The 23,999-nt window shown below is 39.3% G+C and overlaps 1 protein-coding gene across 1 annotated transcript in view; it reads left to right on the top strand.

Annotated features, from left to right (window-relative positions):
- The first annotated feature begins 1,752 nt into the window (after positions 1-1,752).
- LOC138706034 (facilitated trehalose transporter Tret1-like) overlaps positions 1,753-23,999 on the top strand; it is a 36,361-nt gene continuing 14,114 nt past the window's right edge. The window contains exon 1 of the mRNA XM_069834927.1: positions 1,753-1,915. Within this exon, the coding sequence (XP_069691028.1) occupies positions 1,840-1,915 (76 nt within the window). The 5' untranslated portion in view covers positions 1,753-1,839. The remainder of the gene's footprint in view (positions 1,916-23,999) is intronic.

Genomic DNA, 23,999 nt, shown 5'->3' with positions numbered 1-23,999 from the left:
TGGATAACGGTTTATGCACTGATGAGGTACATTTTCAATTGAATGGAAGTGTTAATACTCATAAGTCTCATAACTGTAGGAATTGGTCTGAAACTCATCTCCATACTGTTATTCAGCAAGGACTACATAATCTGAAAGTGACCGTACGGTGTGGATTCACATCCCATTTCATTGTAGAACCCTACTTTTTTTTTAAAAGAATCAAATAATGTTTACGGTGACCGGACAACGTTATTTTGACACGCTGAAGAATTTTGCTATACCAAATTTACGAAATCGTGATATCGAGAACATAATCTTCATTCAGGATGATGCACCCAGGATACGAATTAACGGGGGATGGGGGAATTTCGCCCCCTGTTGGGAAGTTATCCCCTCTCATAAATTCATATTAACATCCCTGCCAGGGATAACTTCTATCTCCCCCTCACAAAATATAATTGTTTTAATACGAGTATATGTACTTTATAAAGTACAAAGTAAGCAAAGAAAATAATATTGATGTATTATTACCACCGGCAAACTGACAACAATCAATAACTTAGGAATTCCTGTTCACGGATATTATTATTATTATTATTATTATTATTATTATATTATTATTATTATTACTCGTATTATTATTATTATTATTATTATTATTATTATTATTATTATTATTACCAAGATGCAAGACAATGAGGATAATAATAATTTTATGTATGGTATTCTCTATCTAGGATTCTATCTCCCCTCATCAGACATCTTAATTCGCACCCTGGGTTCAATACTGAATTATTATAATCTTTGCCCATAATTCCTACTGTGTCTTAATGCAGCAGCTGTAAAGTGAAGAGTCCACTGCAAGAATGATGGATGTCACTTTTTTGTCGAAAATGAACCAAGACTGTCAATGCATAGCTTAAGAAATATAGAACGTACATAGAGAGTTACATGGCATTAACACTGATAGTCATTGTCCAGTAATAATCGGAAAATCACAGTTAAGCTTTGAGCGCTAAGCATGTCAAACTTTCAATTGCTTCTCCTGAAAAATGTATTCCAAATGACATCCATCATTCTTGCAGTGGACTCTTCAAGTATTTAGGCTCTGCCAAAAGAGTTGGGACATTTCTTCTGTCATTATGTTCATGTGTGTCGGTTACAAATTTCATTTGACTTTTGTGAAAATTAATTAGTGAAGTATGTTTGTAGCCTATATTTCATCAGTTATTATTAATTGTTTGATACACTCTTTTAACACTTATAATCACTGAATAACTTTATGATATCTTTACTGTGTTAACTTTTGCAATTTACCTGACTGACTAGATCGAAGTGGTATCCTTCATTTTCCGAAGAGTAGTGCTTGGAATTTAGAATAAATAAATTGTGTCAGATAATGAAGTGGTTTATGCAGACAATTCTGATGATACGTTTTTGTACGAAAATTAATGGAGTTAGAATAGTCTTTGCAGTCCTACACCATCCTATTAAACAAGACGAGGTAAACAAAATGAAGAACAAAGCATACTTCTGCTTCCTTCTTGTGTGTGTGTGCGTGTATGTATGTATGTATGTATGTATGTATGTATGTACAATAAAGAAGAGTTCAATTTGAAGAGTAACTGAAATGGTAAAAGAAGCGTCCAAAGGAATGTCGGTATCAGCGAATGTAGTTACTTGTAGGCAAGTAGATTTATCTAATGTATGATAAGATAAATGATAAATGAAAGTGGCTTGCAAATGAACTAGTTCTGCGAGTTTGTGTTAGTTAGGGAATTTCAACGTGTAAATACAATATGTAGTTATCCAAGTGGGAAAGAAGGCTATGTAGTTGTGGTCAATGATTCTGAAGCTATGAAATATTGGAGATTACTCAACTTGTCGCAGGAGAAAACTGGAAAACTTCGGCAATTGTACATTACTTTAATAGGTAAGAAATTTATTCAATCGATTGAGTTTGTAACGATTGTGTAACCTAATTCTTCAACCACTGCAGAGATGTATATTGTAAGATATTTAAAGCTAATTTAACTAACATTGGACTAAAATAACTGTCATGACGTTTTCCTAATGGTATCTCAAAATTGTGTGGTTAATTTTGCACGTGTGTCCGCCAAGTTAGCTCTGTGGCAGCACGTCTGCCTCCAGACTAGCCGGCCCAGGTTCGATTCCCGGCGGGATCAGAAATTTTCATGTAAAATTTCTACCTCGGAACTAGGAGAGGTAGCAGTGCACAACTTCTAATTACTAAATTGTACAGCAATATGCCTGGATTAAATCCCAAATCTCTCCGCAGTGCATATGAAGAGAAGGCATACGTATGTCACTGTTGATAGATATTCGTCCGTCTGATGGGGACGTTAAGCCTGGTGGTTCCCTTGGTGCTATTCGACAGGAGTAGGCTACGTGCTAGTACCGGGTTTCTCCTTGTCCCTTCCTCATCATCATCATCCTCACCCATTTCATACACTACACTTACATATACACTCACCCTAGTACATGACATAACTCCTCCCAGATACACATCATATATAGCATGCGCCACCGAAGAGGTATACAAATTGTAAATGGGTCAAAATCCCGCCATCTATCCGCAATATGCGGAACTCGAATCACGCAAGAAGTGGGTAGGCATTAGATACACACATATACATATTCTGGACGTTCACCTTTGCTGAGACATGTGGACGTGTGGCCATCAGTCGACTGGTGTTCTTGGCCCTACATGGGCTGTCAAACCAAGGACTTAATGTTTTTAAAATTAATTTTCTCCAAGAATGAAACATTTTTGTACATTAACGAATCTAATTTGTGTGGATTACCTAAAACAAAGTCACTAAGGCTTACGTATTTGCAACTAATTAGGTCATAGTTTATTTGTTTATTTTACAATACTGTATCAACTGCTATGGTTATCTATCGTCTGAATGATATGAATATGATAATGTCAGCGAAATGAGTCCAGGGTCCATCGTGGAAAGTTACCCAGCATTTGTTCGTAATGGGTTGAGGGAAAACCGCGGATAAAACCTCAACTTGTTGCAATCAGAATTTGAACCAGGGTCCGGTCGTTTCACAATCAGGCATGCTAACCGTTGCTCCATAGCGGTGGATAATTAGTCATATTACGGAACAGCGAGGACATAATATATTATTACAAATATCAATACTGTACGTCAGTAAAAGGTAAAGGTAAAGTCAACACCATAACGGGCCAAATCAGCCCAGAGGGTGGCGAGAGGTTAAAACTTCCCCATTTACAAACAATCGACATTTAATTATATTTTATTTTTATTTATTTAAACTGGTAGAGATAAGGCCATCAGGCCTTCTCTTCCCCTCTACCAAGGGTTAATGGCAGTAGGGATGTTAGTTCTACTTACCTACCGCCATTATCTCCCAAGAAAAAGTCCCTGGTACTCATTTCTGTTAGAGACTAACAAGGAGAGGACACGCTCTGTATATCACCGAATTAAATCAGATTTTGTGACATGAAAGTACAAGACACACTGTTTAAAGTCATACCTGGTATGGGTGGTTAATGACCCCTCGTTTTGGAAATATTGGCTATTGTTTACGACATACTTCCGTTAGGTGCCTAATAGGGAAGCGTTAGACTGTGTAACAGCGTAGCTCATGTGGTTGGATGCTGAGTTGTTATCCAGGCACCCCGAGTTCAAATCATAATGCCTTCTAATTTTTAAAGCTTATTATTATTATTATTATTATTATTATTATTATTATTATTATTATTATTATTATTTTAATTCACTTTCAGTTGTCAGTTCCTATATTCAAAGCCATGTTGAAATATGCGTGGTATGCATCAAAATTGATAAACGAACGAGAAGTGTTTGTGAATGTGAAGGACATCTATTTCGCAGCAGAGGTTCGGAAAAATGTATGTGACAGTGGACAACCTTCTTTCATTTGCTGTGCATGGTGCAGGAAATATGTACGTTTTGTGTGTTTTTATGACATCATAATGAATCGGGTACAAAATGAAATGGAATAGCTGCTGCAGAAATAGAACAGACACCAGTGACACACCTTACCTTCCTACGTGAGCAGTATTTCAATGTTTATCCTTTACAATACAATGTTAGTTAATTAGTAATTTGTTTAAAACATGATGAAGCATTCAATACATTGAGAAATATGATATAGGTATGTAAATAGATAACTACGATCACAATATTAATCACTATTAAAAGAAAAAAAATATAGCACCAGTTAAGATTCGAACTGAGGTTGCCTGGATAACAACTCAGCATCCAACCATATCGGCTACGCTCTTACACAGTCTAATGCTTCCCTATTGAGCACCTAACGGAAGTATGTCACAAACAATAGCCAATATTTTCAAAACGAGAGGTCATTGGCCACCCATATCAGGTATGACTTTAAACAGTACGTCTTGTACTTTCATCTCACACGATCTTATTCCATTCGGTGATATACAGAGCGTGTCCTCTCCTTGTAACTAGATCCCATGGTCATAGTGCGGCCGGAAGGATTAGATCTATGGGAAAAATTCATTACCATATCGAGAATCGAAACTGCGACCAACCGGCTTTCACCGTTATACCTTAACTGCGGCGCAATCGCGCACGCCCAATATATCAGTACCCTAATTAATTGTGACGTAAGAGGCGTAAGTTTGAAGCATAAAAACAGTACCAAAAATAAGGCAAACGGGAACATTTGTAGAATATCACGCAAATTATGTAGCTCCATAGCTGAGAATGTAAAATATATAGCTTAGATAAAAACTTTGCTGTTACAATCTGAAAGTAATCCAGTTCAGGGCGAACTTAGGAAAGGATGAAAGAAACTGTGAAATGGGCAGATGCAAAATACCTACACCATGATGTGCTTAAGATGAAATATACATAGTTCCTCACTTGCAAACGTGCAGTTTTCCAAGAACTGAGTTCATTCTTAATAGTATTTTGTCAAAGACAATTTCGGGAATAAGAGTTCTTTAAAATGTTCATCTCTGTTGCAAGCAGGACAGGTTAAGACATCTGTACATATTAATTATATTTCATCACTTGAAATATTAAACTATTGCTTGTTTTTCTTAGAATTGACAAGTATTATTCTTTCTAATGGGTATTGCTAAGGTATAACTCTTTAAATTATTAGAAATGAACTACTTAGGGCAAATAAATCGAACGCGGTGAAATTTTTTTTGGACAAAGACAGTCCCAACTCTCAAAAAAATTAGACATATAGGCGCCGATGAACAGACGAAATTTGTGAACGTCTTTTTTATAGTGTAATTCAGTAGTCTCCGAAATACTACTCGCGAGTGCGCACCTCAAATTACAGAAGTGAATACAAGATGTCATGTTCTAAGCGCATTCTGTCTCATCCACCCCCATGTGTATACCATTTTCAATGTTGAAGCAGTAATTAGGAGAGGGAGAGACCGATTTATTAGCGAAGTGATATCTCCATATTTTTATTACATGTATTCGCGGGGATGTTCTCGCGACTTCGTTAGAATTAGCTTCCTCACACAGGTGTTTCGTCACTTGTCAGCATCGGACAGATTTAGGGCCACCTTGAGCGGGGTTTCGTATAGACTCGATGAAGCATAAAAGCCGGAGTCGGACTAGACCCGTGGGAAAGATACTGCCAAGCTTGGGTTTTCCAAAGAACGGGTATTCTTGTGAGATATACAAACTAATTAGATGTTATGGGAAATCCAAAGTTTAAATTTAGAGATGACATATTTCGCGCCCAATAAGAAGAGATCTTGGTCCAGCTTATGAGGTCACTTTGGACCAATAGGGAATAGATTTTAGGCCAGTTAGTGACGTAGTTTTTAACCAATAGAATAGTTAGTTTTAGCGTAGGATAGGTTTTTATAAATAAGGGTGACGGGGAGCGGAGATAACGACTACTATTCCGCCGCGGAGCGGAGATCATAAAAACGAGTTCGCATCGTGTCGGCGGCCCTACATACAGGGCACAATAACTACTTCGTTTGGTGTCGACGACTACTATTCCGCTTCGGAGCGGAGATCATCAGAACAACTTTACTTCGTGTCGGCGGCCCTACATACAGGGCAGAATAACTACTTCGTTTGGTGTCGACAGGACTACTATTTCGCTTCGTGTCATAGTGTACTGGACAGAATATTGAATTTGTAGTATCGGATAGAGCTTATTCAGAGCCGCCATAGAGTCGATACAGAAGTGCGACCAACGATTGAATTATAAGTCAGCCGGAAATACATACCCTAGGGTTTACCAAGTGAATACGACAATAAACTTATAGTTTTGGAATTTACACTGCCTTTTATATAAGTAGCCGGCTTGGTATTATTCCCGACATCACCCTATACCACAACAGTACCTCGGCTACCCTGAGTGAATCTCACGCAACATCGAGACGCACCCACCCTCAAATGGCGCCCAACGTGTGGTCACAATAACCACTCACCCTCAAATGGCGTCCAACGTGGGCACGCAACAACGACGCCACCCACAAATGGCGTCCAACGTGGGAACTCAATAACGACGCCACCCACAAATGGCGCTTTCCAACGTGGGGCTCGAAGGAAGACAGCTGTTCCAGTGACCGGCCCCGGGTGCGAACACAGCACCAAACCACGAGGAGGACCGGACGGAGCAGTTCAGCCCTGCATAGCCGAGGAACGACGCTGGAAGGCGGGAACAGAACCAAGCCATCGCGACATCACGACAACACTAGAGAAGACAACACGGGGACCACCAGAGAAGGCGACTCGGAGAGGCTGTGGCAAGTATGAATAGAAGACGTATAAATGTGTATATATGTATATGATATTTTGGGGGAATAATTATAAAGTGTATATGTTTCAATTTCTGGTGTGATATTTCGGGTGTATATATATATATATATATATGTATTTTTTTGTGTGATATTTTGGGGGAAAGAGTGAAATAAGTGTATTGCGTAATTTGTTGGAAGTGAGTCGAGTGCAAATACAGGCCTAGTTAGATTATTATTGGGAAAGCAAGCGTCGGATAGATGACAGAGTAGCGTATAGATGATACTACGTAGCCATAGGAGTAAAGTAGTTAGGAAAATACGAGAAAGACGAGGAAATAGAAACAAGGGAACCATGGAGCAAAGGAAGGACGAGGAAATTATGGAAATTAGGGAGGAGGTCGAGAATAACGCGGGACAAGAAATAGAGGGAGAGCGAACGGTGGAAAAGCAACAGAGTAGAGACCGCGGCAAAGGGGAAATGACGCTAGAGCAGTTGTGGGAGCAGATGAGACACTTCATGGAAAATAATTCAAGGGAAAGTAGAGAACAAATAAAACAAATGGAAACTAAATTAGAGAATAACTCAAGGGAAAGTAGAGAGCAGATTCTGAGGGAAAGTAAAGAACAAATAAAACAAATGGAAACTAAATTAGAAAATGACTCAAGGGAAAGTAGAGAGCAGATTCTGAGGGAAAGTAGAGAACAAATAAAACAAATGGAAAATAGATTGGGGGAAAGTTCGAGAGAGATTAGAGATCATATTGCAAAATTAGCGGAAAGAGGAAACAAGATGGAGGACAAAATAGAGAAGCTAGAGGGGAAATTAACCGAGAATGGGATCGGAATGGAGAACCAATTGAAGATAGCTATGGATAGGATGTCAGAAAGTATGAAGGATTTAGAAGTTAGAGTTAGAGATAGCGCTACCAGAGAGAATAGCGATCTAAAATCAGCTGTGGAGGAAACGATAGTGGAAAAGGTTCGGGAAATTCAGAATTCGGTGGAAGAGAAAATAGGTGAGATGGATCAGGAAGTGGACGGTCTCAAGCGAGCCATAAAGAATAAAGAAAGGGCGGATAACGAATGTTTGGAAGAATTAAGAAGTAAACTAAACTCAATAAACGACGTACTAAATGGGGGTAGTCCCGCAAATTTAAGCGGACATAGCAGCTCGGACCGTGCAGTTTCTAGACAAGAGGGCACAAGTGAGAGCCCGGCATCAGGTAGCAACATAAATGTAAGACATGTTAACAATAGTGTTGGTGAGGAATGTCAGACCTCACGGGATGATGTGCGTAGTGAGTTGATAAATGTAAACGACAAGGCATATTTAGGCCGTCCCCAGTACCCCACTCACATTTTGAATGAGATTGGTTACCCTATTTTTGATGAGGTCGAATTTTCAAACCCACATAACTACATAAGTGAGCTAGAAACGTACTTTAGAGTAAGAGGGGTGCCGGATGACTTAAAAATGACTGTCGTACGAAAGAGCCTAAAGAGCCGACCACTCAACTGGGCGCTAGTGGCCCTAGGGGATAATGTCACTTATGAGCAATTCAGAGAAAAATTTTCGGAGAGATACTGGGGACAAAGACAACAACAAAGAATTAGGAAGGAAATTAATCAGAGCAGGTTTGACGCGGGAAGAGGCGTCTCTATGATAGATTATTTTCTTGAAATTGTTAAGAAAGGGAAAAGCCTCAATCCGCCAATACCGGATTCAGAGCTGATCCAAACTGTGATTTCGCAGTATCCCGAGAACATAAGATATAATCTGATCGTAGCAGGGCCCCGAGACTTCGGGGAAACAATAGATTTATTGACTGCGCTGGATGGTTCGGACGCTACGCACTATGAATGTAGTGGACAGGCAGATTATGAACATGGCAAAGGAAAGGGTTCAAGCCCCACCGACCAGAAAGCGGGGAAGGGGGCAAGTACGGCCTTTTCATCCCCAAGGACAGGAGCCCAAAATCAGAGTAACTGGGGTGGTGACAGGAGCCCCAACAATGCACATAGTCGGTACCATAATGGCCATAACGGAGGGAAAAGTCCCAACAGGGAGAGAAGGATTGACCCGCCCTTTGGGGGTCCTTACAATAATAGTAGGAATAACCAGAGTAGTCATAACAGGATGAGAAACGATAGAGGAGGTGTTGGTCCCGTGCGTAGGGTTAACCACATAGGATGGTACACGGGAAGACAAGAAAATGGAAATAATAGGCTTAGAACCCAACCACACTGGCTTCGGAACAGGAATTACAGACAGGGATTCTGGCAGCCTAATTTTAGCAGGGGACCGCAAAATCGAGGTGATTGGAGGAGACAGGAGCAGGAGAGAGATAGGCGAGACGTCCTACAAGAAATGGCCTCACAAGGGTGCCATAGGCCACCTACACAGTGTAACGTGGGACAAAGTAGGAATAGAGACATGAACGGACGTCAGCAAAGTCCGGTCAGAATGGATATGGGCCGGGAGCCTATAAATTGTAGAAATAGAGACGAGGTAGCAGTGGAACCGACTGCATCACACTCGGGAAACTGCTAGACAGAAGTCTCAAGGGTTCGGAGATTTCTGTAGCTAAGTGCAGTAAGCCACTATCAAAAGAATCCACCAACGCGGTAAGCGTAAAGAGACAGAGCGAGATTACTAACCCAGAGTTAGAAAATAATGGGACTTATGTATTGCCTTATATAGATGCTAAAATATTTGGGACAAAGTGTTGTGTGTTGTTGGACTCGGGCTCCACAAATAATGTATGCAGCTTGGAATTTTTTCAAAAGGTTAGGGATTCAGGAATAAAACTGCAAACGTTACCGATATGTTCACTGTACTGTGCAGGCGCCCTAAGTAAGAAGAAGGAAAAGGTAAAATATCAAGTATGGTTCGAGTTAGAGTGCGGGGACGTGAAATTAAATGCTATTTTTCTTGTGATACAAAGGTTGACTACCGACATCATTATTGGAGTAGAAAGCTTTTATGAATGGCACGCGCTATTAGATTTCAGGGAAAACAGACTAGGGGTTACGGCAGGTAACGACAGTGTAGGCCATGTCCCATTCAGTAGCAATAACGCTCGAGCTGAGGTAGATGAAAGAACCGCAGGAGAGATTGAATTACAGGAAGAGTTATTTTTCGTAGAGCATCTAAAAATTTGTAAGAATGTAATTATAGAGGTCAATCCGTGGGAAGGTAACGAGGTAACTAGGGGAGTGTGTCAAGTAGGCTGCGGAGAATGCGAGTTATGTATCGGCGAATTAGTCCAGGCGAGACAAATAGGACGTAATCTCATTAGCGGTAGGGCCAGATATTGTAATGAGATTTCGCCGGGCGATCTTAGGCAGGTAGTCGCGTCTAACAATAGGAAGACCGATACTTTCGAAATAGTGAGAGATAAAGTTAACCAGGCACACGGCCTGAGTGAGAGTGAAAGAAAACGCTTAATGGATGTCGTAGGTAGCCATTTAAATGTCTTTTCAGACGCGCCGGGTCTGTGTAGAGTGTATACACACAAAATTAAGGTGGTAGGAATGGAGGAATTTCGGCATAAATGTAGACCCATCCCCCTATCTTTAAGGGATCAGGCAGACGAAGTCATAAATGATATGTTAAAAGACGGAGTTATAGAAGTATCGGACTCGCCTTACGTAAATGCATTGTGCTGGGTTAGGAAGCCCAATGGAAGCTTAAGAGTAACGATAGATGCCCGACACGTTAACTCGTTTTCAGTTAAAGATAATTTCAGGACGGAGTCAGTGGACACTTCGTTAGGCCGTATCAGTGACTGTTCTATATTCACTAGTTTAGACTTGACCAGTTCGTACTGGCAGATTCCGCTGGACGAGGACTCGAGAAAATTCACAGCGTTCCTACATAACGGGAAAGTTTATCAGTATACCCGATGCCCATTCGGCATCGCGAGTTCTGGATCTGCGCTACTAAGAGCACTTGACATAATTTTTGGTGATTCGACGAAAGGTTTTCTGGCACAGTACATTGACGATTTTCTTATATATGGCAATAATGTTGATAGGCATATTAGAGATATCGATTTTGTATTGACTAAATTGAGAGAGTCTGGTATGACAGTCAAGCTGGGGAAAACAGCATTTTTTAAAGTTGAAACAGTTTTCCTGGGTTACGTAATTTCGTCTGACGGAATTAGACCGGACCAAGAGAGAATTCAGAGCATTTCGAGGATCCCGCCGCCGCGGAACCGGAAACAGGTTCGTAGATATCTAGGTATCCTACAATACCAGAATCGGTTTCTCGTCAATTATGCTAAGCATGTAGCCCCACTCAGAGCATTGTTGAAGAAGGATACACCCTTCAGGTGGGGGTCGGCAGAGCAGGAAGCATTCGATCGAACGAAACTGCTTTTTGCCGACTCAATTCTGTTGGAAAGGCCTAACGACAGCCTACCTTTTCAGATTTATACTGATGCGTCTTCATATGGATATGGAGCAATTCTATGTCGGACCGATGAAGATAATAAGCGACATGTGATTGCCACAGCTTCTAGGGGACTGTCGCGTACCGAAAGCAACGCATCAATCACGGAACTAGAGATTTCTGCTGTGTACTTCGCACTACAGAAGTTCCGTCAGTATATCTTTAATAGGCAGATCATCATATTTACTGACCATGTAAGCCTAGCGTTTCTGAGTAGATGCAAATTGACGAACTCTAGAATATCTAGATATGTGCACGAAATTTTGGCTCATGATGTGACGATTAGACATATTCCGGGGGCAGACAATATCTTTGGTGATTGTCTCTCTCGTTTGAATTCCAAATCGGGGCTACCGGAAACTATCACCGCCCCCGCGTACGAAATTGCCGTGATGAAAATTGATTCCACGAGGAATGGAGCTCTGACGGGAAAATTTCGGAGAATTGCAGATTTGCAGCAGGAGGATTCCACGATAAGGGCCTTAAGGGACAAAGCTAGAGAAATCTCACAGGTGAAAGATGAAGTGTATGGATTGCGCTCTGGTATCTTGTATAAATTGCATGGTAGGGATATCCAGAAGTGGAAGATATACATACCTGCGAGTATGGAGAATGAACTTATAAATAACTTTCACCTATCTATGTGTCACTCTGGGAGTGATAGGATCATTTTAACTATGTCAGAATCATTTTATATTAAGCAACTGTCAAAGAAGGTTAGAAGGGTAATATCTCGTTGCGAGGTCTGCCAGAGGGCGAAACCTCTAAATGTAAGGTATGACAATGTACCACAGGTCATTATCAGGGGTAAAAAGAATGAACTTGTAGCAATGGACGAACACGGTCCAATGCCCACATCGTCCTTCGGACACAGGTACATATTTGTTACGTACGATGTCTTCACAAAATTTGTAAAGATTTACCCTTTAAGAAATATCTCTAGTAAATTGTGTGCTGACAAGCTGGTTAGAGATTACATACCGACTTACGGTCCGGTAACGGCGGTGCTCAGTGACAATGTGTCGGTACATAAATCGAAAGTGTTTTGCAAAAGGCTGGAAGATGCGGGCGTGAAGCTATACAATTGCTCCGCATACTTTCCCAGCGGTAATCCCTGCGAAAGAGCGCTTAGGGATATATCATTGTACCTCCGTATTCTGTGTCACCGAAACCATAAGGACTGGTTTAGGCAATGTGAGGTGATTGAGAGAGTCATGAACCACTCTATCAATCCAACGACCGGAATAGCTCCGATCAAACTTATGTTAGGGATCGATCCCGATCCCATGATAAAGAGTTTGCCGCAGGCAATACAGGAGGGTGAGCCTCCTAGTGATGAACTACTGTGTAAACTAGCTTTCGACCGAATCAGGAAAAAGGCTGAGTATAGACTCGGTAAAGTTAAAAGATATCGCCACAAATGGGAGCCCACACCCGGCGATCTGGTATTGCTAAGGGACGTGAAGTTATCTTCCGCCCTCAGAGGACGTTACTCACGCATGGAGCTACTGTACAAAGGGCCCTACGAAATTAAAAGTAAATACGGAGACCATACTTTCGAATTGGTAGAAAGGGGAAAAAGTAAACCTGTTGGTAGGTACCACAAGCAACTCTTGCGGCCTTTCAAACAGGAGAGGCTAGGAGGCAGGAATGAGAAAGAGTAGGATGGTTAGTCTCACGCGTACAGCTAGGTGAACCTGTACAGGGCGGCTGGTACAACCAAGCACGCAGAGTGTGTAATTGATCAATTAATAAATAAATGTAAATATGTGAATGAATGGTATTGTACATATGTAAATGTGGATATAAATTGTACATTGTTGTGCTTATTGTGTGAGAGTTGTGTACATAGAAAGGCTTGTGAAGATATATGTAATATTTATTGCAATTGTTTGTAGTGACATTGTAATCTCACTGTATTGTAAATAATGTGTTACCGGCTGATCGCGTGGGGGAACTATGAGGCTAGTTATAGGCAGAAAGCGGGGACATCTCATAACATTGGAAACTCTTTCGGGAATTTCCAATGGTTATGTAGATGGGCATTTGAAGCAGTAATTAGGAGAGGGAGAGACCGATTTATTAGCGAAGTGATATCTCCATATTTTTATTACATGTATTCGCGGGGATGTTCTCGCGACTTCGTTAGAATTAGCTTCCTCACACAGGTGTTTCGTCACTTGTCAGCATCGGACAGATTTAGGGCCACCTTGAGCGGGGTTTCGTATAGACTCGATGAAGCATAAAAGCCGGAGTCGGACTAGACCCGTGGGAAAGATACTGCCAAGCTTGGGTTTTCCAAAGAACGGGTATTCTTGTGAGATATACAAACTAATTAGATGTTATGGGAAATCCAAAGTTTAAATTTAGAGATGACATATTTCGCGCCCAATAAGAAGAGATCTTGGTCCAGCTTATGAGGTCACTTTGGACCAATAGGGAATAGATTTTAGGCCAGTTAGTGACGTAGTTTTTAACCAATAGAATAGTTAGTTTTAGCGTAGGATAGGTTTTTATAAATAAGGGTGACGGGGAGCGGAGATAACGACTACTATTCCGCCGCGGAGCGGAGATCATAAAAACGAGTTCGCATCGTGTCGGCGGCCCTACATACAGGGCACAATAACTACTTCGTTTGGTGTCGACGACTACTATTCCGCTTCGGAGCGGAGATCATCAGAACAACTTTACTTCGTGTCGGCGGCCCTACATACAGGGCAGAATAACTACTTCGTTTGGTGTCGACAGGACTACTATTTCGCTTCGTGTCATAGTGTACTGGACAGAATATTGAATTTGTAGTATCGGATAGAGCTTATTCAGAGCCGCCATAGAGTCGATACAGAAGTGCGACCAACGATTGAATTATAAGTCAGCCGGAAATACATACTCTAGGGTTTACCAAGTGAATACGACAATAAACTTATAGTTTTGGAATTTACACTGCCTTTTATATAAGTAGCCGGCTTGGTATTATTCCCTATACCACAACAGTACCTCGGCTACCCTGAGTGAATCTCACGCAACATCGAGACGCACCCACCCTCAAATGGCGCCCAACGTGTGGTCACAATAACCACTCACCCTCAAATGGCGTCCAACGTGGGCACGCAACAACGACGCCACCCACAATGTTGTCACGCATTCCATGACTTTATCAGTGTGTTAGCCCTGCGGTGGCTGATTGGTCAGACCTCCAGCCTGTCACGCAGGCGGCCGGGTTCGAGTCCCAGTCAGGTCTGTGATTTTTCATTGAAAAATCCGTAGTGATACTTGTGGCGGACAAGGTCGCAGTTGGGGTTTTTCTCGAGGTTCTCTCGTTTTTCCCCGTATTAGGCATCTACATAGTTCCGTCACCATTTGTCCATTTCGTCATCATTCCATGGCATTCCCCGATCGCCGGCAGGCGACGCACGGAGGGGGACTAGCCTTGGGACGAGGCATCATTGCCTGTTCGAAACCTGGGTACGCAGCGAACCTTAGTTTAGTCAGCCAGTATGGGTTTGGAAATGCGCCTAGCCTGAGGGTTAGCGCAATAGATCGTAACAGGTCGCAGTGCTGGGCCATAGTACCTCGCTCTCGTAAATTCCATTCCATTTCATTATCAGCGTGTTATTCGGAGTATTCGAACGTTCAGCATTATCTTCCAAGCATGAAAATAGTCTTAGGAAACGTAGATTCAAGGATGAATGGGATGAGAAGTATTACTTTTGTGCGAGATCGTGCGTATTTGCTTGGTTTCCGCACAAAACCAATCCGCGGAAAGTCTAAAATTCCACATTCAGTATTCCCAACCTAACACACATAACAATTTCCCTCTTCTTACCGCTTAAGTGACATATTGATTTTACTGCTTTAGGCTTTTAACATATTATTTTTAGAGACGTTCAATATAGTAATAATTATAAATTGGAAACTTACCACTGCAACTTCACCTAAATTGCACTGTTAATTATTGTTTTTAAATATTTGCAAAAATTAAGTAAACTCTACAACTCCACTAAAGTTACTGCATTCGATTAAGGAAGCCGTGAAAAAATCAACAAGATTCCAGATGCCGATGTTATTACTGCAATATGTTATATAAATAATATTGTTAAAATATTAAAATTAAAAATAAATCATTACATAACCTTACAGTTTATTTTAAGTTCGCATTTATAGACTGGGGTAAAAAAAAACAGACGTATATCACGGCCTGCTGGAGTATAGTAAACACAGAAAACATTTTAAAGCAACAATGTTGAAGATAGATTTTTTGTTTTGCAAATTTGCCGTCATTGAACAGAAACCAAGATGGAGATTTCATTGCAACTAATTAGAAATACCTCTTTCAGGTACGTAATAAACGATCTTCGCACAAAATAATGAACGATACACTGGCGGTATGTTTTCTTTCAAGTCTCGGAAATTAAAAAAGCTCAACTACGTTTCGCTTTTTCAAACTTTTCCTCGAACATGAAAACTTCAACATACCGCTCCTGTAACGCATATTACTATTGTGTTAATTGGGGAAATATTTATTTTTGTTCTAAGATTGTTAAGGGGTGTCTTACATTACAACATGAAATGATTGGCACAAATATTATAATGCGTACAATTACCTACAGGTAAGTTAGACATGTAGTTTCATTTCATTTCATTTCATTTATTATATTCCATAGATCGTACATTAGCAACGAAGCTTTAAGATTTGGAACAAGTCAAAATTTTAAAAGCTTACAATTACAATTACAATTTTTACAATATTTTACAACTTTTACAATTTCACTATTTTGCAATTTTCTTCAAATTTCGTACATTTTTCTACAATTTTTACAATATTTTGGTGAGATGTAGTGAGAGTAGGTGAGGCCCGAGGATTCGCCAAAAGATTACCTGGCATTTGCCTTATAGTTGGGGAAAACATCGGAAGAAACCCAACCAGGTAATGGGATCGAAGTGGATGGAATGAAGTGAGGCCGAGGACTCGCCATAGACCGTCTGGCATCAGTCCCACGGCTAGTTCATTTATTTTTAAGAAGTGTATAAAACTATTAGTTATAAATAATTCTATCAAACTAAATGTGTTTAAATTATAATGTATTTACACTGTGTACTGCATATACTGACACAATAAATTATAATATCTTTTTATTTTAAGACAAACACATGCTAATGTTTTGAGTAGTTTAAAACAAGAAAATACAAGCCAACACGACACAAGTGTTCAATGTCATAAGCGGAACAGATAGTTAAGTTATGTTCTCGCTACTATTGTAAAATCAACATTAGCCTAAGCCTTTCACACAAGTATGAGTAGAATTTGTAAGATCTTTCAAACGATCTTACTGAAATGGTCTCTCCAGAAGAAAATACTATTTTAAGAAAATAAAATTGTCTCCAAACACAATTCAGGGTAGGATAAACAGGATTGCAAAATTAATTGGAAAATTTACCAGTCTGTAATTTACTCGCACTAGATGAAAGCACAGATGTGAGAAAGCTCAATTAGGCATCTTGTTCGGAAATAGGATTTTATCGTGTTTGAATGTCTACTTTTTAAAGTTAATACTTAAACACATTACCTGTCCATTGTTCGTAATGACATGGGCTGTCACTGACACAACAAAACCAGATAATAAGCTAACACATAAACATTTAACTGTTAAAAATCCGATTAAAGAAGTCATCTACAACACTAACAAGATATTTAACTATGAATATATTTTAATTTACCCGTTTGTTACGGCGTTACGGTCCCTATAGACCCAATGTCTGCCTAACTACCCAAGATCAGTAATTTACCTGTTTATTGTCTTTAAATGTACCTTTATGCTCAGAAATGGCCGGAAAACGTAAACAAGATCATTGTTTGAACTCCAAGTCTACTGCTTTTTTTCTTTCTTTTTTATGTTTTTTTTTAATTATAACACACTTCACACTAATAAACAAAATACAGAAAAGTTAAATGTTTTAATTATGTCGCCTGCAGCTTTGACGATACTATCATGCAAAAATTTGTATCTGAAACTTATAAACTGTCAGCGACCCATTCTTTTTGCCGCGAATTGTTTGTGTGTATGTATGTATGATTGCTTGAGACAGAACACGCGCGAGGTTATGCTGACAAGTAAACACGACAGATCCTGTGGAGGACAGTAGGCAAGGAGCTAGTCTTTTCATATTACCTCTTGTATACGACAAAAAAGTTCGAAACTATACAAAGAAAAGAAACAAATTAATCGAACCCGTCAAATTTTCATATAAGGAATTATTCTAATTTTTGATCCAGGAGCACGATCACGCGTTTTCCAAACATACTTATGACTCACACTGTATATTACAAGTGTTAGTAAGCGATCATTTGAAGTCACATATTAAGCATATTTTCTGTCACTTTTGATATTACTCGTATTTTCATTTAAGGTTCTATCCATCTCTTCTTCTCTTTTCCACAATTCTTTAATGTTGTTGTTGTTGTTGTTGTTAAAGTTGTTGTTGTTGTTGTTGCTGTTGTTTAGTCAAGTGTCCGAAGACAGGTCTGAACCTCACAAGTGATATCAACAGGGCACCACTTATGGGGCAACTAGGCCAGGAGATAATGGGACAGGGTTGCCAGTTCCTTTTCCCCTCTATTTCATAAATCGCTGACTATAGGCATCCGACAAGGAAAACTCAGTGTGCAGAAAGCAGCGTGCATGACTGTCTCGCGCAGATGACGTATGGTCCCGTTCCCAGCATGCTCTCACGCCTACTGTAAGGGGGTAAAAGAGGTATAGCATTCGCGCCGCGAGGAGTCGGAACTGAGTTTTCCTTGTAGGATACCTATAGTAACATATTACATTAATCAGACTTCAGATGTATACAAACAATTTTTCTTCCTCTGACACATATCGTCAAGTAAGATGTACTGACTGATAAACAGATGTACAGTACATATCAGACAGAATCTCAATCAGAGGTGATGAACCATGTAGCATATTTAAATCGTTTATCTTTATTCATTGCTTTGTTGTCATCTGAATATCAGTCAAGCTTCTTTCTATGAGAACTTGCCAGGATAAGGATGTCCCCTGAGTAAGTTACGAGCCCAAAGCAGAGTTAAGTCCAGTGTGGGGTTACAAAATTAAGTGGTGGCATTGATGTAAATAAATTCTTAGACTTTTATAAAGATTTATGGAATAGCATACCTTTCAAAATGACCAAAACATACCCAAGTATTATGAGCATTCAGATAATAATATAGAAGATGCAATAATTATGGATGAATTATACAGGGTGTTTAAAAATATGGGGCATAATTTCAGCTTTGTATTTCCCCATGTAGACAATCAAAATAGTTCATTACAACATGTGTCCGGAAATGCTTTATTTCCGAATTATGGCCTTCACAACATTGAAATTCACCGGAACATTTTTCTTTCCGCAGGTCGTTGCCGTCAAAGGAGACATTAAGAGGGCACTCTGACAGTTCATTCCGAGGCGAAGATTACATTCAGTGTTGTGTAGGCGTTAGACTGTGCGACATGTATTCAAATCAAGAGCTGGCAGAGATACACTTCATGTACAGTAAGGCTGACGGCAATGCTGCGCTGACTCGTCGTTTGTGCCAGGAGAGGTACCCACAGCGACAATGTCCAGATCGGAAGACATTTGTACGTCTCCATTACCGTCTGTGCGAGTATGGAAAATTTAACTCTCCTGGTTTGGGAAGGGGACGACCAAGATCTACAACTCCAGAAGTACAGGAGGAGATTCTGGAGGCTGTGAACATGACTCCTTCTATCATCACACGAAGGGTAGCGTTGCAAGTCAATGTTCCTCATACGACTGTCTGGAGACTGTTGAAAGAGTATCAATTGTATCCTTATCATTTGCAACGTTACAGGCCCTGTCACCAGCAGATTACCCTGCGAGTTAGGTTCTGTCAGTGGTTCTTGCAGCAGTGTGGTGAAAAATCCGAACTTTCCTACCTTAGTATTATTTACAGATGAAGCACAATTCACACGAGATGGCATAACAAATTTCCACAATCAGCATGTATGGGCGTATGAAAACCCACGTGCAACTGTTCCATATCATCATCAGGTGCGGTTCTCCCTCAACATGTGGGCCGGTATCATTGGTGATCGATTAGTTGGACCCCATGTACTTGTAAACAGACTTACGGGGCAGGCGTACACAAACTTCCTGGAAAATACCATACCTCATGTTTTAGAAGACACTCCACTGATCAATCGTCAACACATTTACTTCTTGCATGATGGCGCTCCTGCACACTTCAGTCGTACGACTCGCCGGTACTTGGATCGAAGGTTTCCTGATCGATGGATAGGTAGAGGTGGCCCAATTGCTTGGCCTCCACGCTCACCTGATCTGAACGCTCTCGATTTCTACTTATGGGGCCATTTAAAATCATTGGTTTATTCGTCTGCGGTGCCTGATTTGGAATCCCTTCGGAATTGAATTGTGGCATTTTCTGAGGACATACGCAATACTCCTGGAGTTTGGGATCGTATTCGCAGGTCAATGAGACATCGATGTGAGGTCTATATTCAAGCAGGAGGTGGACATTTTGAACATCTTCTGTAATGACAACGACCTGCGGAAAGAAAAACGTTCCGGTGAATTTCAATGTTGTGAAGGCCATAACTCGGAAATGAAGCATTTCCGGACACATGTTGTAATGAACTATTTTGATTGTCTACACGTGGGAAATACATACCTGAAATTATGCCCCGTATTTTTTAAACAACCTGTATACACAGTTTTGAAACACATAAAAAATGGCAAAAGCGCAGGGAAGACAAAATTTGTGTAGAATTATAGAAGTATGCTCCAGAAGAGTTAAAATTAGATTACTAACATTTTTAAACAAAGTTAATGAGTGACGAAATACAATTGTCATACCCCTTTATAGAAAATGTGATAGAAGAAAAAAATATATCGAGGAATAGTGTTTTCAATAGTCACTATAAAATCTACCCAAAAATACTTAACTTCAAACTCCAAACATATTCAGAGCAGTGCTTAACTGAGGAACGACATGGATTTAGGCGAGATCGTTCATGCACAAATCTAACATTTTATTATTTTTTATTTTAGTAAGTTATTTTACGACGCTTTATCTACATATTAGGTTATTTAGCGTTTGAATGAGATGAAGGTGATAATGCAGGTGGAATGATTTCGGGGTCCAGCACTGAAAGTTACCCAGAATTTGCTCATATTGGATTAAGGGAAAACCCCGGAAAAAACCTCAACCAGGTAACTTGCCCCGACCGAGAATCGAACCCGGGCCACCTACTTTCGCGGCCAGACGCGCTAACCGTTACTCCACAGGTGTGGACTTTTATTATTAATTGAAAAACGTAGACAATAATTCAATCTGAAAACCAACTTTTTATCTATGGATTACGAAACAGCTTTTGACTGTGTGCACAGAGGACTTCTATTTAATATTATAAATATAATCAAAGATATTTCAATTCTTTTACTAAATGCGATTGTTTAATATACTCATAACGAAAATATTTCGATTGTAAGTCAAAGTTCTCTGACAAAATCACTATAGGTCAGCAATGGGGAAAAGTAACACAGTGTGTTCCCTTCTCCTCAATCATAGTATTATTATTGTTGTCATTATTTTATTATTATTATTATTATTATTATTATTATTATTATTATTATTATTATTATTATTATTACTGTGCAATTATCACCATTCACTTGATGTGGAATATTTTCTATATTCCTTTAATGTTATTGATAATGTATTATATTAATAATAATAATAATAATAATAATAATAATAATAATAATAATAATAATAACGCTCACCTAGTACATTACAAACAAATCACATAACAGTGGGGTCTGTACCGGTATCTGTGAACAAGAATACAGTTATAATTTAACAAAACGAAATAGGCACAACTTATTACACTGTATTAGTGGAACCATTATAAACACAATATTATAATGAAAGATGAGCAATGTTAAGTGAAAAATTGTTTTTTTTTTCTTTGAACAGTCGGTCTCTTTTGAGGAGCTTAAACGCAATCAGTAATTTTCATCGCAAATTCTGCACACTTTTTTAACATTGGAGGTAAATTGGACTTTGGCCCTTGTAGCAAGAATATATTTTTTTTCCTCTTTAATTTTGGGGGGCACAAAGCACATCTTCTTCTTCTTCTTCTTTTTCTTCTTCTCAAGAACCACTTCTTCAGCTGCATCCGTTGCCTTTCTTTCATCAGGAAGCCTGAAAATTGTCTTTATACGGGGTTCCTACAAAAGACCTTTCCGGTTTCGAACACATGTAATTTACGTGCTATGAATCTGAGGTGCATGAAAATAGTACCAATGGAAAGAGGAACTCCAAACGTTTAGTTTCTTGACTTAAAGATGTTCAATGTTTCCCCCCCTTAGTAACACGGCACACATCAAGCCTATAGTCAAGTTCCACGTAGGTACGCGGATTTTCCGATCTTCAGATTCTGAGGTTATGTCTGTTCACCTTACCAGAATGTTGAAAAGTCTACATACTTGTGCAAAAATTTCTTCGTAGCACTTTGTCCTCTGGTATTAGGGCTTGCAGCAACTGTAGTAGGTATGAATGGAGTCGCAACCGCTTGCGAAGAATCGTGCCTTTAAATCTGTGTACCATTAACGGATTTTAGGCCCACTGGGTAGATCTGCACCAAACTTTGTTCGGTAATGCTTTTGCACATTAATAACCGACTGGTTCACATGAAAATTAAGCTCTTCTGTCGTCTATAGCAGCCATTTCGCCCCAACAATGAACAAATTAGTTTATATGCACTGTTATGAGGCGTGTTATCAAGTAGGGAAACAATGTTAACACAACTAAACTTTTTGAGTTTCTCTTACCATTGGTACTATTTTCATGCATCTCTGATTCATAGAATGTAAATTACATGTGTGCCGACTTGAGCTATAATTCGCACATTTTTGATCAAGACTATCAACTCCGTCCTTCTTGCAATTATAGTATTCTATACGAATAAATAAATAATTACTCACCCAACAATATTAGTAACGCAAGTGCTATGCGCGGTCAGGTTACACAACTGCTGACATACTGCTCAGAAGTTAGATGGGTGATGATGTCATAAAAACGCACTGACCAGCCTATTCTTCTCTAAATACTCTCTCTCTCAACACTTTCTCTCACTCTAAACTGTCTGCACCATGTAAACGGTCCGGAGAGTAACTTAGAGTTTAGAATTATATAAATCTCATGAGAGCTCGCTAATGGGTTTAGAGAAGCCATATTCTGTCACCGTGTAAACACTCCGTTAGAGATCTCTCATGATTCTTCAGAACTTCGCTCTGAACTATCGCCGTGCAAACGTAGCATGAATATTACTTTAGACCTGTATTTCAAGAGTTATGCGCAAGCTTGTATAATCTCGTACGCAAGAGTCGCGAGAGTTAATGAAAAAGCTCAACTTAGCTGACTAATTTAGAGTAGCTATAATGAGAGCTGACAGAATATGCGAGTTCTCTGTTCAGGGTGTTTACACGGCGAGATATTAGAGTCAACGAGATACCTGCTCTCACAACCGTTTACACGGTGAAACTCAGCTATAATCTCTAGCTCTCTTCTCTAAACTGTCGCCGTGTAAACGTAGCACTATATCTGTTTCCGACCACTCTGTCACAAGAAGTTTGTAAGTATCAGTGGTGGAATCGTCCCACAGCAAAGTAAAAAGATACGTTTACAAAGATGAATGGGAATATAAGTACTTTTGTGTTCCTCGAAATAACAAAGCATTGTGTTTGTTGTGCAACAAGGAGGTATTCTGTTCCTTGTTTAGTATGTTCCGGCATTTTAAATCCCTCCATGAATAGAATTATAGTGAGAGGAATTTGGCAGATAAATATTTGTATTTGTATTTATATCGTGGTGACATGCTTATAACAGAAATCCTGATATTACTGTATCGTGACGGTTTTGTGTAGTCGTTTTACAGATTAAACGCTAATTTATGTCCTTTTTAAACACAGCCATCCCGCAAGAAGAAATTGGAAGAATTAAAACATTCATTAAAAACTAAAGACGAGCCACCTTCAGTTTGTTTAGCAACAAACATACTTCGTGTTAGTTATCGTTTCTCAAAACATATAGCAGAGAAATTTAGGTGTTCTCGGAAGGGAGTAACAACTTCGGTCCAAGGTTTTATAACATATGATAATAGCTAAATTTCTAAACATACAATTTGCTAATGCTCCTTATTAAAAAAATCAATTAAAAATTGCTGTTAACGGAGAAAATTTAAAGTTCAATTAATGTGATATATCTGTGTTTTCTTTTTCTTTTTCTTCTTCTCCTTTTTATGTTTTATTCTGTTATTTAATAAAATGTCAAACATTATGTGGAATGCTCCCTGAACACGATTATGTAACTTATTTTTTCTGGGGGTGCTAGAGTGTTTTTGTATAAAAAATCAATATGTATCTTTGTTCTGGCAATAAAGTATTATTATTATTATTATTATTATTATTATTATTTAGTAACATTATTCATATAGGATATTTGTTAATTGCAGTATTGGTGCTATCAGTTCATCTGTTGCAAGAAAAGTATTTGCATTCTATTTACTTTGTTCATTATTAATTCGATCTGTTTACCGAATGAAGTAACACAATTATTATTTTCGTCCTATTTACGTAAATACATTTTAATTACTAAGATGTAAACGCTTGTTTCGTTCTATTAACATTAAATTTATCAGTACTCTATTAGTTTAGGTCAGGAGTACAACAACACAACTATTACATCGCGTT

This window comes from Periplaneta americana, chromosome 9 (genome assembly GCF_040183065.1).
Source record: "Periplaneta americana isolate PAMFEO1 chromosome 9, P.americana_PAMFEO1_priV1, whole genome shotgun sequence".
In the NCBI taxonomy this organism is placed as follows: Eukaryota; Metazoa; Arthropoda; class Insecta; order Blattodea; family Blattidae; genus Periplaneta; species Periplaneta americana.
Note: the sequence above shows the minus strand (reverse complement) of the source record. Positions and strands in the feature narration are given on the sequence as shown.